Source organism: Pelodiscus sinensis, chromosome 10 (assembly GCF_052426305.1).
Source record: "Pelodiscus sinensis isolate ZL-2025 chromosome 10, ASM5242630v1, whole genome shotgun sequence".
Classification (NCBI taxonomy): domain Eukaryota; kingdom Metazoa; phylum Chordata; order Testudines; family Trionychidae; genus Pelodiscus; species Pelodiscus sinensis.
Genome location: NC_143061.1, coordinates 44,777,523 through 44,795,140, shown reverse-complemented (window position 1 = coordinate 44,795,140; position 17,618 = coordinate 44,777,523). Strand labels below are relative to the sequence as shown.

Below are 17,618 nucleotides of genomic sequence, written 5' to 3'. Positions count from 1 at the left end.
TACCCTCTCAGGGTATTTCTATACTACAAAGTTAATTCGAACTAACAGATGTTAGTTCGAATTAACTTTGATAGGCGCTACACATACAAACCGCTAGTTCAAACTTAATTCGAACTAGCAGAGAGCTTAATTCGAACTAGGTAAACCTCATTCTACGAGGACTAACGCCTAGTTCAAATTAAGTAGTTCGAATTAAGGGCTGTGTAGCCACTTAATTCGAACTAGTGGGAGGCTAGCCCTCCCCAGCTTGCCCTGATGGCCACTCTGGCCACCACCAGGGAAACTCTTCTGCCCCCCTCCCAGCCCCGGAGCCCTTAAAGGGCCACAGTCTGGCTATGGTGCCCGTGCCAGGTGCAAGCCTGCAAGCACCCAGCCAGCAGACCCTGCACCTGGCATGGCACGAACCAGCCACCCGCTGCCACCCAGCCCTCCGCCTCTTCCCAGGACCAGGCTGGCAGCTCCCTGGAGCCTGCCTGGGGCCACAAGAGGCGGGCGCCTGCCTGGGCTAGTGCGGAGATCGTGGACCTCATCCAGGTTTGGGGGGAAGCCTCCAATGTCCACGACCTCTGCACTAGGCACAGGAAAGTGGCCATCTAGGGCAGGAGAGCTGCCAGCCTGGCCACCCAGGAGCAGGTTTGCATGAAAATCAATGTGGTCCAGTGAGACCTCCGACCCTGAGACCTGAGCTTCGAATGGCCATACTGGGTTAGACCAAAGGTCCATCTAGCCCAGTAGCCTGTCTGCCAAAAGCAGCCAACACCAGCTACCCTGGAGGGGATGGACCGAAGACAATGACCAAGCCATTTGTCTCATGCCATCCATCTCCAGCCTTCCAAAACAGAGGCCAGAGACACCATTTCTATCCCCTGGCTAATACCACTCCATGGCCCCAGCCTCCATGAATTATCTAACTTCTCTTTAAACTCTGTTCTAGTTCTAGCATTCACAGCCTCCTGCAGCAAGGAGTTCCACAGGTTGACTTTTTGCTTTGTGAAGAAGAACTTTCTATTATTAGTTTGAAGCCTGCTACCCATTCATTTCATTTGGTGTCCTCTAGTCCTTCTATTATGGGAACTAATGAAGAACTTTTCTTGATGCACCCTCTCCACAGCACTCGTGCTTTTATAGACCTCTATCATATCCCCCCTCAGTCTCCTCTTTTCTAAGCTGAGAAGTCCCAGTCTCTTTAGCCTCTCTTCATATGGGACCTGTTCCAAACCCCTCATCATTTTAGTTGCCCTCCCCTCTCCCAGCCTCTCTCTTCCCCTCTCCCACCTCCTTTTCCCAGTCTCCTCGAGTTCTGTTCAATAAAGAGAGTTTCTATTTTTGAACACACGTGTCCTTTATTTTGTACATCCGGAAGGGGGGCTAGAGAGGGGTAAGAGGAAGGAGGTGAGGGAGGAATGGGGTACGAGCCCCCAATGGGGAGGACTGAGGTGGCTCTGTGGGCTCCTCGGGGTGGAAGCTCTCCTGTAGCCCCCTGATTGACTCCCTCCCCGGATGGCAGCCTGTGGCAAGTGCAGCCGGGCTGATGGCCGAGTGCTGTGATGTGCCGAGTGTGGGCATTCAGGGCACTCCAAGCCAGGACTTCTTTGCTGTCCCTCATCGAGTTAGACAAGCGAGTGGGGAACCCCTGAGAACTGTCTGTCCGGGGTGGGGGTTGGGTCCCTTTAAGCACAGCCCTCGTCTAGCCTGAGATAGCAGCTCCACGCTCTAAGTCCTAATCTAATGCCCTGCTGGCACTGCTTCCGGCCATTCTTAACCCCGGTTCAGGGTCCACTCAATGTGGACATGCTAGTTCGAATTAGCAAAACGCTAATTCGAACTAGTTTTTAGGTCTAGATGCACTAGTTCGAATTAGCTTAGTTTGAATTAACTAATTCGAATTAAGTTAGTTCGAATTAGTGCTGTAGTGTAGACATACCCCAAGTGATGTGGCTCCAGACATGAGAGGGGAAGGAATGGCAGCGTGGAGAGCTGCCTCCCCCGCCCACCAGGTTGCCCTAGAACACAGAGGCTTTAAGAGCTGCATCATGAGAAACTTTTAATGTAAGAGAAAAGAGGTTATCTCTGCCTAAAGATGTTGAAAGTACTATGGAGAGAAAAAGGAAACATCCTTAGAAATCTAGGAGTCTAGCAGTGTCTCAACTAACCACAGACCTGGGCAACTGTATGATGAAATAGAAAATCCCCAAGTAGAACATTTTGTTGGTTGGTTGGTTGGTAGGTAGGTAGGTAGGAAGAAAGAAAATTATTTCTATTATTTTTATGTTAATTAAATGTTTACATATTATTGGGGTACTACATATGATATACATAGTCCAATGTTAGTATTACAATTAGAAGTAATTTTATACTTTTCAGTAACATTTTTTAACCTTTTTTTCATTTTTGTCTTACTCCTTCCATGAAAGATCAGCATGGCAACCAACTCATACTGTCACCATTTCAGCTTCAAGAGAAAATATTTAGATTTTTAAAAGATTAATCAGGGATTAGAAACCCCAAAACTGAAAATACCAACCCAAAATGGAGTACAATTTTATTTCAATATGGCAGACACTATAGCTGCAGTCCTGCAGGCATTTGAACTTGTTTATTTTTGGCATAAAGCTCCAACCATCATAATAACCAAATACTATGTCCAACTTTCCCACCGTTGTTAGTGTAATCTGGTAGAGGTATCTTGTTTAAACTAATTAAACAAAGATCACTGTTTACCATAATAAACAAACCTGGGTCCAATGAAGAAAAGAAATCCTCAGTAGCTCTTTCTATGGGCCAACTGTTTCTTGTGAGTTCCTTCCTGAACTGGAGCGAGCTGAGCAAGTCATTATAATGGTGCCTGTGTTAAAATAAAGGCTTTGGTGTGAGGTAATCCTCTCAGAGGTACACAAAGTGATTACCTGGCACTTTTGGCTTCTAGAACACAATCTGCTTTTATGCACTTCAGACTTTAATGAGACATGTGAAGATTTCATCATATTTATTCTCTACCTCAAACGATTAGTATCAATGGTAGTTAACATTCTTGTACAATACACAAAAGCTCTACATACTGGTTACAGTCCCCAGTCCTTATATTCCCCATAGCTACCGTATCAGCCTTCCTGCTGTGTCTCCTAGTAATAGTTCTTACTGCTCCTACATGTCTCTGTCCCTCCTTGACACCAGTCTCCTTGCAACTTGATTATCCTCAGTATTGGGAGTCCCAAATCAACTAAAGATTGTTAGAATTAGGGTATGTCTACACTTGCAGCCTAATTTGAACTAGGGATGCAAATGTAGACATTTGGAATTGCAAATCAAGCCCGGGATTTAAATATCCTGTGCTTGATTTGCATCTTCCCAACCGGGCACCATTTTTGAAATTTACAAGCCCAAAGTAACTGCCAGCATCAACGCGCAGCAGTGAAAGGGGCGTTTGAAATAAAGCCCTAGTTCAAACTATCTGTTGTTCCTCCTGCAATGAGGTTTAACAGGTAGTTCGAAATACCCTGAGGGATGAAAAATCCCGTTTAATCTGTTAACCTGTTAACCATTACGTTTAACCAGCTAACTGCTTAAACAGGAGTGGGCTGGGCTGAAGCTGCCCCCCGCTTGTGGCATGGGGCACGTGGTTGGGCTGGAGTGGTCCCTATCTGTGGGCAGGGGATGCTCTGGTCAGGCCAGGCCCATCATGCTGCACTGTGGACGGGCAGGGAGCTGCCTCAGCTATGCTGGGCCCACCACGGTTCACTGAATGTGAGTGGGGAGCTGTTCCAGCCTGGCTGGGCTGGAGCACGACCCCAGCCTACAGCATGGTGCAGTGGGCCTAGCCGGGCTGCAGTAGCCCGCTGTCCATGTTGGGTTGGAGTCTGCTCCAGGTAACCAGTAACCATTACTACTAGATAGATATCCCATCAGGAAATCCTTAAGAGGTTTGACACACTGAGGGTGCACCATAACTCGAAATAAGATACGCAATTAGAGCTACATAAATTTCATAGCTTATTTCAATGCTATTTTGAAATAGCACCAAATGATGAAATAAGCTATCTACACAGTGCCAAATTTTGAAATAAAGCGCTATTAAAAAATGTCCCTTACTCCTCATTAGAATGAGGTTTACAGGGACGTCAGAACAATGAGCCTGAAATCATGGGCTTACTATGAAGATGCAGAATACTACTTTGGTATAGTCCAATATCCCGAAAGTGTAGCTGTACCCCGAGAGACTGCCTTTGTAGAGCTGCAAACTCCCCCTGAACTGCTCAATATACTTGACCTACAAGAATCTCCTTCCAACCATGGCTGTGTCCAGACTCACGGGTTTTTTCGGGAAAAGTAGCCTTTTTCCGAAAAAACTTCCCCTGCGTCCAGACTCAAGCCGCGTTCTTTCGAAATTAAATCGAAAGAACGCGGCTTTTCTTTCGATGGCTGTAAACCTCATTTCACGAGGAAGAACGCCTTCTTTCGAAAGTTCCTCTTTCGAAAGAAGGCGTTCTTCAATGTAAATAGGGCTTCTTCGAAAGAGAGCATCCAGACTCACTGGATGCTTTCTTTCGAAAAAGCAAGCCGCTTTTTTGAAAGTTCAACGTGCAGTCTAGACGCTCTCTTTCGAAAGAGGCTTTTTCGAAAGTATCTTTCGAAAGAGGCTCTTTTGAAAGAGGCTTGCAGTCTAGACATAGCCCATGTCTTAATCCCCATTACTGACAGGTTGCACTGAGAGCAAAGGTGAAAGTAAGCAGGTGCACCCCAGTGCACAAATCTGGCAAGAGCTGGCTGAGCTGTGGCAAAAAACAACAGGTTTTTTGATGAGCGCCATTTTGATTTTATAGATAGACTGTTGTATGGGACTCTTGATGCAAGCATTTTTTATATCAAAAGGAAGATGAAGACCTGGATAAATCAGTCTTCAGTGACTTTATGCTGTCTCTGTAAACCCCAATGCACGCACACTGTTCTGCATCCCCAACTTGCAATGCCCAATTCCCTGATGTCCAATACAATTTTTTCCTATTTATAATATATTGTGGCCACAAGTAGGTATTTCTGGGGAATACTTAGGCAGCAACTTTAAATGTATTTATTTTTTCTCTTTCAGGGAATGCTGTCTACATTATTGGTGGAGTTAAAATAATGACACTTTTGATCATTAATATCACTACAAATCTAATTGCTCTGTTCTAAATTAATCCTTAGTGTAAATATATTCCAGTCAGCCTTCAGTCACAACAGGGGTACAGCATTTAATACAACATGTTTACTAACAATATAGCTTTCTGGTCTGGCTGAAATATTTTACACAGCAACTGACTGTGGAATCTGATGCATTGCATCCCTCCTTCCCCCAGCTCACTGTGCACGAGGAACATATTGCACACCATGCACAGCCTAAAATTTAAAAAGAACAACTCTCATTTCTCCTCCACATTGTAGGTCCTGCTAATCTTGTTAGAATTTATTTCACAACCAGATTTTTTTTTTTTTAGCAATCCACCAAAATTGCCTTTACTATCACCCACAATGAGAAAAGCTCACAGAAATTCATTCAGAAGTAGGGTGGGGATACATAGGGCAATGCAAAGCCACAGAAGCCTTCCACTGGCACAGCAATTTGGGTGATATTTTGTCAAATCATACCCATAATGAGGAGGGAAAAATCCTTGAAACAATGGTTTTATTTTCACTGAGCCTCTCAATTCTCCCAACAAATTTCAAAGACAGATTCCCCAAAATGTAAGGGAAGATAATCTAGATTGCCTGCATCAAATCATCATATATAAATATTTATGCAAACAAATATTTTGCTTTGCTATCACACTTTTAATCATCAAGAAAAAAAATGAAACCAGAACAGTAAGTTATCATCAAATCCCCTAAAAAGACACAATATACCAACACAGTAAAGCGTGTAATTCAACTTGCCCATGAGAAGAGAGAGCTATGTACAATAATGCTTGATTTTGACTTTCTATTTCTGATTTCACAGTATCTTGCAGCTTGCTACTAAAATTCTAGAGACGCTTACAGTGAGGAAAGTAATCAGGATAAGAGTATATTGTATATACTGGTATACACCAGCCAATTTGTGCTAGCGGACGCGCCACCACTATTATGTCTTCAACAAAAATGGCAGTAGCAATGCAGATTGCTTAGCATGCTATTTTACCAAAACACTGCCTTCACATTTGAAGCACAATGCTTCAGGTATTCGTGCTTATTCAGCTAGAAAGCAGAGAGCTAAGTCACTGCTTTGAGACAAAATGTTACTCTTATTCTTGTTAAAAAGCTTGTCACTTTTTCCTTTCCATTACCCTCTTAAATTTTAACATTTAGGTAACAATTTATTAATAAAAAAATATGAGAAACTGTCACAAAGGTGGGTTATTAATGCTCTCTAATATTAGTGCATGCTGTGATAATTAAAGGGCTAAAACGAAACCAGTATGAACAGAATTTATAACATGAATACGTGAACTCTCCACCTGAACAGTTGGTACCCAAAACACTTCATAATTCTATTCAGGTACATTTTCTGTACAGATTGTGTACTTGGTTGCTCCCACAATACTATGATCATAGTCACTAACAAAATATGCACGTATATAGTTTACTCCTATAGAGCACCTCTTATCCTGAAGGATTTCAAAGTATTTTACAAACTAAATGCTTACAAGCAACATGTCTACTGACTTCAAAGGAAGCTGTGGGTACAGAAGGCTTGCAGGATCAAGGCCTGAATAAGTACACAACTCATTTCTCTTGGAACAATTGCAGCTGCTTCTTTGATGGAGAGTCACAGAGGGCACGTCTAAACTAGAAAATTATTTCAAAATAACTAAATTTGAAATAACTCCTGAAATAACAAAATTGAAATAGGGTGTCCCCCCTACAGAGGAGCCTTGAAAAATTAGTCCGAGGCAGGTTCCCTTATTGTGGATGAGCTACTTTGACTTAGAGCCCAGGAAGCACTGGGGAGTAATTACTTATAATTACTGCGGGGGAGTAATCCACACTACTAGTATTTCAAAATAACTATTTTGAAATAAGCCTTATTCCCTGAGGAAAGCAGGAATTATTATTTCAAAATAACCAGCCCCTAATTTTGAAATAATGGTCTTGGTAATGTGGATGCTCTGCTTATTATTTCAAAATGAGGGGGGTTATTTTTAAATAACTCCCTAGGATAGATCAGGGAAAGTTATCTAATAGTTATGCAACATGACTGCTTAGGAAAACAAGTGAAGAATAACACGCCCAATTGATACTAATTTCTGGACAATCCTGGAAGGTTTGTGTCTCAGCCTCTTAGCTATGTGCAGCAAGTCTAGAGGGAGGTTCTAATCAGAGGGAGAAAAAGCACATCCCATAGTGAGGACAGATGGCTGTGGATGAGAATGCTAAATCAATAACACAATTGTAACACACTTACGTTCCTTGGAGATCTCATGAAATACAGACTAAATCTGATCTGATCTGAGGAACTGTGTCGTTCAATTGATTTATTCACTAATGTCTGGCCTTGTCTACACTGCCACCATTTTGCGCAAAAATATGCAAATGAGGCAAAGCATGGACTATCACTGCGCCACATTTACATAATTAATGTGGAAAAAATGTGGAAGAATGGCTCTTGCAGAAGAGGGGGTTTTCGCGCAAAAATGAAGTCTCATTAATTATGCAAATGAGGCATGGCGATAGTCTATGCTTCTCCTCATTTGCATATTTTTTGCACAAACCGGGGGCAGTTAGACATAGCCTCTATGTTTTCAAATAGAAACAGAGCAAGTAATATCACCCACCATGATGTATTTAACAACTCGCTTCTGGGAGAACTAATACAAAGAAGGGCCTTGGCCAAGAGAGATTTTTCTCCATATCTGATCCCTAGTCTATTTAGACTTCCCATGCCTGGTTTTGCATGTTTAATATTACTTAATTTCTTAACTTAAACTGGAGAAATTAAGGACAATTTTCAAGAGTGACTGGTGATTTTGGGGTTGCCTACTTGAGTACTGGCACTCAACAGAAAAGCAGTCCCCTTTATTGGGTGTCAAGTCAGATATCAAAAAAGCAAGGACTCCAAAATTACTGTTTGCTTTTGAAAATTTAAGACTAAAGAGTCAGGATATGTAGATCATTCAGAATAAACATTCTGGTTACACTGGTCTACAATTTTTTAGAAGTCGTCTGCTTCAGAAATAAAATGTGCTATTTATTATGTATTTTGATGTGCTGAATTCAAATATGACAATTAAAACAACAGATTGGCTACTGTTTCCAAGATATTTAAGTTTTTACATTTTACGTCTGTGTATGTTGTGTAGATAGTAGAGTTTTAATCATAAATTGTAAACCTAGGTCTTTTCAAGTGTTTATGGTTGCTTTACATGATAATATTTCACCTGTCCTGTTTATGTAACACTTTAAAAATCAGCAAAAGGGTTATATAAATAAAATTTATTATGAAACAAAAGGCAAAAAACTATTATGTACATAGTTTAGTCCTATTCAGTGTCTACTCAGCGCTTCTTGGCTTGTCTCTTGTATTCATTAAGTGGAGCATCTCTTGTCACTGTCCAGCAATGGTCTGCAAGCATTGATGGGATCCATTTGCTCTGATAGCATTTCTCCATTGTTGCAATGTCCTGGTGAAATCGCTCGCCATGCTCGTCACTCACTGCTCTGCAGTTCGGTGGAAAAAAATCTAGATGAGCGTGCAAAAAATGTATCTTTAGTGACATGTTGCAACCAAGGCTTTTGTATGCCTTGAGGAGGTTTTCCGCCAACTGGAATTGATGGCAAAACATTGCCATTATGCAGCAAAACAGTTTTAAGACTCATCTTCGAAGAATCAATTAACAGTCTCCACTCATCTGGATCTTGAATGATGTTGAGGGCTGTCATCACACCATCAATGTTGTTGCAGGCTACAAGATCACCTTCCATGAAGAAGAATGGGACAAGATCCTTTTGATGGTCATGGAACATGGAAACCCTAACATCACCTGCCAGGAGATTCCACTGCTGTAGTCTGGAGCCCAACAGCTCTGCCTTACTCTTGGGTAGTTCCAAATCCCTGACAAGGTCATTCAGTTCACCTTGTGTTATGAGGTGTGGTTCAGAGGAGGAGGATGGGAGAAAATATGGGTCCTGTGACATTGATGGTTCAGGACCAGAAGTTTCATCCTCTTCCTCATCTGACTCAAGTGAGAATGGTTCTGGTGCATCAGGAACCAGCAGTCCTTCTCCGTGGTGTACTGGGTGTATAGCTGATGGAATGTTTGGATAATGCACAGTCCACTTTTTCTTCTTTGACACACCTTTCCCAACTGGAGGCACCATATGCAGAAGTAACAATTGCTGGTATGATCTGTTGGCTCTCTCCAAATCATTGGCACTGCAAAAGGCATAGATTTCCTTTTCCTGTTCAACCACTGGTGAAGATTTGTTGTACAAAGTGTTGCAGCATATGTGTGGGGCCCACCTCTTGTCCTGATCTCCAATTTTGCAGCCAAAATAAAGGTGATAGGCTTTCTTAACCATAGTGGTTATACTGCGCTTTTGTGATGCAAAAGTCACTTCACCACAAACATAGCAGAAGTTATCTGCACTGTTCACACAAGTACGAGGCATCTCTGCTCACTTTGGCTAAATAGAAATGTGTCCCTTTGCAAAATCAAACACTGACATATAAGAGAGTGTAACCGAGTCTCTCTTCGGGGGCCACCGGGCACGCCCCTCCCTGAGTCCGAGGGTCCCCGCCTTCGTGTGCCTGGCACCTCCCGATCCCGGTCTCTATCCTGTCGTCCCCCTGGACGCGGGCCCCCCCCCTGTCGGTCCTCCCGGGGCCGACAGCCTCACTGCCTCTGCCTCGGCTCCGGTGCTGGATCCTCTCCGGTCCGCTCCCCGGCCGTTCCTTCCCTGGTGGGGCTTGGCTCCGTCCGGCTCCTCTCCGCTCCGGGCGTCCCCGCTGCGCAGTCGGCTCCTGCTGCTGGGCTCCCCGCCGCTCCTGCTGCTGGGCTCCCCGCCGCTCCTGCTGCTGGGCTCCCCGCCGCTCCCGGTGGGGTCCTGCTCGGGTCCTGCGGAGGAGGCTGAGAGCAGAATCCTCCCTGCTCTCCCCAAGCCTCCCCTGCTGCTCCTTCCTCCCCCCTTTTGAATTCCCCGCTCGGCGTCTGGCCGGCCCCCGCCCTTCCGGGCGCCGGCCCTGCGCTCCTGGGTCCTAGCGCTGGCCGGGTTCCAGCCGCGCCGTCTTGCGCATGCGCGCCAGTCACGCCGGGTTCCCCTTGCCCCGCCGGCTCCGGCACGCGGGGCTGGGTTCCTGTCCCCCGCTGACCTTCCCCGTGGGGCGCGGGGCCGCGGTCCCCGTGGCTGGGAGTGCGGGGGTAAGTTCCCCCGTCACACCCCTCCCCCCTAGTCTCTCTTGTCTCTCTTTTCACCTCCTCTCTCTCAACACACCGGGACAAAAAGTCTACGTTTGAGTGCTCTCGCCCCGCCCGATGGACTATTATAAATGAATATTGCTGCAAAAACAGGTACCATCTCATTACCCGGGGGTTAACCTCTTTCATGTTGTGCATCCACGTTAAGGGTGCATGGTCCGTCACTAATCGGAACGTGTTGCCCCAGAGGTAATACCTCAGCATTTCTACCGCCCACCTAAGTGCTAGCGCTTCCTTTTCTATGGTGGAGTACTGTTGTTCTCGTGGCAGTAGTTTGCGGCTCAGGTACACAATGGGTCTATCCCCTTTTCCTTGGTCCTGAGCCAGGACCGCCCCCACCCCTAAATTGGACGCGTCCGTTTGCACGATGAAGGGTTTAGTGAAGTCGGGTTGTGTTAGTACTGGTGCGGAGGTAAGCCTCTGCTTCAGCTGTTGAAATGCCTCTTCGCACCGCTCCGTCCACTTCACTTTTTCCGGGTAACCCTTTCTCGTTAGGTCTGTTAGGGGGGTCGCGATGGTGGCGAACTGCGGGATGAATCGGCGGTAATATCCGGCCAGCCCCAAGAACTGCCGCACCTGCTTCTTCGTGGTCGGGGCCCGGTAGTTCTGGACCGCCGCTATCTTGTTCACTTGCGGCCTCAAGTGGCCCCTTCCTACCACGTACCCCAGGTATGCCACTTCTGCCTGGCCAAAGGTGCACTTGGCCGGGTTGGCTGTCAGTCGCGCTTCCTTTAACGCCTGTAGGACCGCTCGGACGTGTGTCAGGTGCTCTTCCCATGATGCGCTGAAAATGATGATATCATCAATATAGGCGGCGGCGTATGCCTGATGGTCTCGCAACACCTGGTCCATGACCCTCTGGAAGGTGGCCGCCGCTCCGTTTAATCCGAAGGGCATTGTGATAAAATGATACAGTCCCGATGGCGTGGCGAAGGCAGTCTTTGCCTGTGACGTGGGCGTGAGTGGGATCTGCCAATATCCCTTGGTCAGATCTAATGTCGACAGGTATTGTGCCCGCCCCAGTCTCTCCAGTAACTCTTCTACCCGCGGCATCGGGTAGGCATCCATTCGGGAGATGGCATTCACCTTTCGGAAATCGATGCAGAACCGCAGGGTCCCGTCCCGCTTGGGGACGAGCACGATGGGGCTTCGCCAGGCGCTCCGGGATTCTCGTATGACCCCCATCCGCAGCATCTTGCTTACCTCCTCCTGCACGGGGTCCCACATCTTCCGAGGTAGCGGGCGGAGGGGTTCTCGAATCTTTTGTCCGGGTGGCGTCTGGATATGGTGATACCCTGCCGTGGTCTTGCCTGGCTGAGTCGACAGCACGTCTGCAAATTCCCGCAGCAGGCTTCTCATCCCCTCCCTCTGGGGCTCCGTCAGCTCCGCTCCCAGGGGGGCCTCTTCCTCCACGTCCTTGATGTCGCCTCCCCAGGGTCCCAATTCCGGCTCCGCCTTCTGCAGACTGACCATGAGGCCTTCCCGTTCCCTCCATCTTTTTAACAGGTTTACATGGTAGATTTGCGCCCCTTTTCGCCGGTCCGGGAGTTTGATCTCGTAATCCACGGGACCTACTTGCCGGATGACCTCATAGGGGCCCTGCCATTTTGCTAATAGCTTTGATTCTGCCGACGGCAGCAGCAGCAGAACCCGCTCTCCCGGGGCAAAGGTCCGCACCTGTGCCCCTCGGTTGTAGTAGCGCGCTTGTCTCGCTTGGGCCTTGCGGAGGTTACCCTGGGCCAGTTCTCCTACGGCTCTCAATCTCTCTCGTAGTCCTAAAATGTACGGGACCATCCCTTGTACCTTGGGGGGCTGTTCTTCCCATTCCTCTTTGATAAGATCCAATATGCCCCGAGGCTGTCTCCCATAGAGTAACTCAAACGGGGAAAACCCGGTAGACGCTTGGGGTACTTCCCGCACGGCAAACAGTAGGGCCGGGAGGAACTGGTCCCAATCCCGGGGGTCTAGTTCTATAAACTTCCGTAGCATGGTTTTGAGGGTCCTATTAAAACGTTCCACCAACCCGTCCGTTTGGGGGTGGTATACGGATGTGCGGAGCTGCTTCACCCGGAGTAGGCGGCAAAGCTCCGCTAGGACTCGCCCTGTTAAGTTTGTCCCCTGGTCCGTTAATATTTCTTGGGGTAACCCGACCCGGGAGAATACCTTAACCAGCTCCTCGGCCAGGACCGGGGCCTTCGTGCTGCGGAGCGGGACCGCCTCCGGGTAGCGGGTGGCGTAGTCTATCAATACTAAAATGTATCGGTTGCCCTTTCTTGACCTCTCGAGGGGCCCCACTAGGTCCAATGCTATTCTCCTAAAAGGCACATCCACTACTGGCAAGGGTACCAGCGGAGCTCTCGCCACACTCTTCCCCGCCACTCGCTGGCACTCCGGGCAGGAGTCGCAGAAGTCTCTGGTTTCTTTGTGAACCCCCGGCCAATAAAACCGTTGCAGTATGCGCTGCAGTGTTTTTTCGCTCCCTAAATGTCCTGCCCAGGGGTTGGCGTGCGCTGCCTCCAGCACTCGCCACCGCCGCCGAGCTGGCACCAGCAGCTGCCATACCTCTCCTCTTTGCTCTGGGGGGCAGACTACCCGATACAGTCGGTCGTCTCTTACCTCGAAACGAGGTCCCCTCTTGCCGGTCCTGTCTGGTTCCGCCGTATTCCCCGCCTGCTCCCATGCATGCTTCAGGGATTCGTCCTCGCACTGCTCCCGTACGAACTCGTGGTCGTCCGCCGTCGCTCTTCCCCTATCATCGATGCTTGGCGTGTCTCCGGCCTGGGCCTCCCGCGGGGGCGTTGTTGCGTGGGGTCGTGACTCCGCCCTCTCCGCCTGGGTGGGATGGACCTTTCCCCACTCTTGGAGGAGTCGTGTTAGTCCTGGCCAGTCCCGCCCTAGCACTACGGGGTAAGCCAGGCCCGGGGCCACGGCCACCCGGCACCTCCGCTGTTGGCCCCCCTCTGTAATCAGGACCCATTGTGTCGGGTAGTGCTTCACGTCCCCGTGGATGCACTGCATCGCTATTGTCGGGCCCATTGTACCTCCTCGGGGCAGCAACGCTTCCCGGACCATCGTCTGGTTGCACCCTGTGTCCACGAGGGCCCATACCTCCTTCCCTGCCACGCCTACCTGTACGGTGATCTTGTCGTCGGCCCTGCTCCTAGCCCGTTGGTCGGCCATCAGGGCCCTCCCGTATGAGCAGTCCATGAACGGGCAGTCTCTGCGGAAGTGTCCCTCTTGCCCACACTCGAAACAGGCGCCGGGTGTCGGTGCCTCCGGGGGTCTCGGGGCAACTGCCGGCTTTTCCCGGGGCAGGTTCTCCTTTGGGGGTCCCGGTGGGGGTGTGGTGGAAGGCTCCCCCCACCTTTTCCACGGTATGGGTGGCGCGCCCCAGCCTCCGCGGGCCCTTGAGGGCCGTGCTCTCCCGCGCTCCCCACGACCCCCAGGGCCTTCAGGACCCCTTTCCACCCTCTCTTCTCCCCCTGCCGCTGCCATGTAATTCTCCAATATAGAAGTAGCCTCTCCCAGGGTAGTGGGCTGGTGGCGTCGGACCCACAGGCGACTATCTGGGGGCAGGATCTGCAGGAACTGGTCCAACACTACCATCTCCATGACTTGCATGGAGGATTTTCTCTCCGGCTCCAGCCACCTCATGGCCGCCTCTTTGAGCCTCTGTACCACCGCTCTCGGTCGCTCGCCTGGCCGATATTTCTCGGTCCTAAACCTCTGCCGGTGCGTCTCCGGCGTGATCCCTGCCTGGTCTAAGATGGCCTCCTTTACTTTATGATAGTGTAAAGCGTCTCGTGCTGCCAGACCCCTGTAGGCCCCTTGCGCAGCGCCCGTAAGGTATGGGGCCAGCAGGGTCGCCCAGTTCTCCTCGGGCCACCTGGCTGCCGTGGCCACTCTTTCAAACGTTATGAGAAACGCTTCGGGGTCGTCACTCGGGGTCATTTTCACTAGCCTCAAGGGTAGTGCCAGGGCTGCCCCTACGCCGGCTCCCTCCGTCGTGGCCCCTGTCGGGCCCCTTGACCCTGCCTGGAGCCAGCGCTCGACCTGCCCTTGCTGCTGCTCCATTAACTCCCTCACCAGCCTTTGTTGTTCTTTCTGTTGCTCAGCCATTTGTTGGAGGAGCTGAGTTTGTTGTTGCTGCTGCTGGCGCTGGTTATCAGCCAGCCACTCCAGCAGCTTCCCTGCATCCATCTCCGTAACCTCAGTTGCCCTCAATCTACCTCGTCCTTTGGGTCTATACATCCATACATACGGTGCACCCCTATCCGCTACGGTGCACCCCTGTCTCCCCCCCTTTTTTTTCTTTTTTATATATATATTTATATATATATATATTTTTTTTTTTTTTTTTTAACGCACCCCCACTATACTACTCCTACACCCCCTTTTCCCCTTGGGGCAGTGCCCACGTTCTCCACCAGTGTAACCGAGTCTCTCTTCGGGGGCCACCGGGCACGCCCCTCCCTGAGTCCGAGGGTCCCCGCCTTCGTGTGCCTGGCACCTCCCGATCCCGGTCTCTATCCTGTCGTCCCCCTGGACGCGGGCCCCCCCCCTGTCGGTCCTCCCGGGGCCGACAGCCTCACTGCCTCTGCCTCGGCTCCGGTGCTGGATCCTCTCCGGTCCGCTCCCCGGCCGTTCCTTCCCTGGTGGGGCTTGGCTCCGTCCGGCTCCTCTCCGCTCCGGGCGTCCCCGCTGCGCAGTCGGCTCCTGCTGCTGGGCTCCCCGCCGCTCCTGCTGCTGGGCTCCCCGCCGCTCCTGCTGCTGGGCTCCCCGCCGCTCCCGGTGGGGTCCTGCTCGGGTCCTGCGGAGGAGGCTGAGAGCAGAATCCTCCCTGCTCTCCCCAAGCCTCCCCTGCTGCTCCTTCCTCCCCCCTTTTGAATTCCCCGCTCGGCGTCTGGCCGGCCCCCGCCCTTCCGGGCGCCGGCCCTGCGCTCCTGGGTCCTAGCGCTGGCCGGGTTCCAGCCGCGCCGTCTTGCGCATGCGCGCCAGTCACGCCGGGTTCCCCTTGCCCCGCCGGCTCCGGCACGCGGGGCTGGGTTCCTGTCCCCCGCTGACCTTCCCCGTGGGGCGCGGGGCCGCGGTCCCCGTGGCTGGGAGTGCGGGGGTAAGTTCCCCCGTCACAGAGAGCATGACACTGTATGATTTCTAGAGCTGATATTGGGCAATTTGTTCAGCAGAGTGATGTAAGCTTCGTTATGATTGCATCATCCATGACTTCTAGGAATAACATGATGCAATTCATATCATGTATGATGCAATACCAGCTTCAGATTGCATCATTCATTGTTTTGCCTAAAAAGCAAGTACTGTCCAAACCCAGTCATAGATTTATTCATAGATCCAGTCAAAGATGTATTTTAGTCATTTCTGGTTTAAATTGAGATCCCTTCCCTTTATAACTCACTTATCCTTTGCCATTCGCAAGTCAAGGGTCGTATATACTGACCCAATAGCATATCTTGAAAACTAGAGCCAATCAACAATTTTAAGCATCATTTTCGTTCTCAGTGACCCAGAATTAGTAAAGTTTGACTACATTTATTTCAGAAGCATTTTGGCTGTAGAGCAATGTTATCAGACAATTCAAGCTCTGGCTTTGAAGGGTTGATATTAGTTTAATCTTTAGAGGATACACGCTTCATGCGAGAACAGCAGTATACTGTACATAAGTATTAGTAGTAGATGTTGAACCTATAACATTGATACCATTCCATTTTAAAAGAAATGATCAGGACCACAATCAAAAGGATGTAGTGCTTTCATAGCCTTAATTCTTATCCTAGTAAGTGGATAAAATCTTTAAATACTACAAAACCATAAATATGTAGGCATGTCATTACAGAAACATGTAGACTAAATGAATGGGAGTACTTTAATTGTCAGACAACTTCACTCAATGTGTCACCTGTGAACATATGCATACAAGATGCCTGAATGCACATATTTTGCCCATGAAAATTCAGACCATGGCTGAAAACTTGTTCCTAATCAGCTGTATGCACCAAAATCAATTGTTTAAAAATCCAGTTAAAAAAGTCATTTCAAAAGACATTTGTAGATTGTCAGCTTCTCTTGTTTTCCCCCTCCTATACTAGAATCCAGAGATATGCATTTTGTAGTATGCCATGCAGACCTTAGAACAGTCATCAAAGCCAATACAGAAGAATTGCTTATCTAGTAGCTGGGCTTCTCTGAAAGCATTATTCTGGTCAGATTCTCACAACTGATTCTTGACCTCCCTAATGCGAGAAAAGAGAAACTCCCCAAGTTCTTAAGTTCTAAAAGCCCCAAGGTCAGCAGTAAGACACTGAGACCTGTGGTCTTTGGCTACTGGTGGTCTCCCTCCTCTTTCTCTCCCTTCACACATGCACCCCTCCCCTTCTCTTGGAACTTTCCAATCAGTTCCTGGTTAAGTAGAAAATAACACCTCTCACTACCACCCTTCCGGAAGAAAATATCACTTAATCACAAAAAGAAAAAAAAGACTGAAAAGTTGATACCTCAAAACAAGCAATAAAAATAAGGATGAAGACAAACATCATCTCAAAAACAGTTTCCTTTCAAACTCTGAAGATAAGGGATAAGGATGGAAGGGTGTGTGAGAGAAACCCTGCCAAAAAGGTATCTTCAGAGAAGCAAAATTACTCAGTAATCTTCTCTTACTATACCACTTGGGGAGAATTTTCCCTCTCAGAGACTGAAGGAAGATTAACCCTGAAACCAAGAATAACTGCAATAGAAAGCAAGAACAAGGCCAAGAGCAAGACACGAAAAGACTATAAAAAAGAGGTAAGATACACGTCCACACTAACCCGCTCAAGGTCATTCTTGGCCGTATCATTAGTTTCCACGTGTAGAAGCAGGAAGGGGTAGCGATCTGAAGGTTTAATCAGCTTTGTAAGCCTCTCAGTGACATCCTGAATGCAAGCTCCCGGTAAGCAGCATACCTCTCGAGATTCCGGGTCCGGACGGCAGAGGGATGGCTCAGTCCCTCTTAGGAGGGAGTCCCCGACCACCACCACCCGTCATTTTCTTTTGGGGGTGGTGGCCGTGGAGCCCCCATCCCTAGGACTATGCATCCCATGCCTTCCAGTTGATGGTGTTCCCTTCTGGTTTCTTCCTTGTGAGGTTTCTTCCAAAGCTTTCAGCACTGCAGAGCCTGTGGAAAGAGCTTGAAAGAGA

General features: G+C 48.7%; 1 protein-coding gene across 2 annotated transcripts in view; it reads right to left on the bottom strand.

Annotated features, from left to right (window-relative positions):
* Nucleotides 1-17,618, bottom strand: part of NMNAT3 (nicotinamide nucleotide adenylyltransferase 3) — an 86,478-nt gene that overhangs the window by 13,088 nt on the left and 55,772 nt on the right. Inside the window, exon 4 of one of the 2 annotated variants that reach the window (XM_006124986.5) lies at nt 2,736-2,845. In XM_006124986.5, coding sequence (XP_006125048.1) covers nt 2,736-2,845 — 110 coding nt within the window. Of the gene's footprint in view, nt 1-2,721; nt 2,846-17,618 lie in introns of both variants that reach the window. The other variant, XM_025185610.3, reaches the window with a different exon arrangement.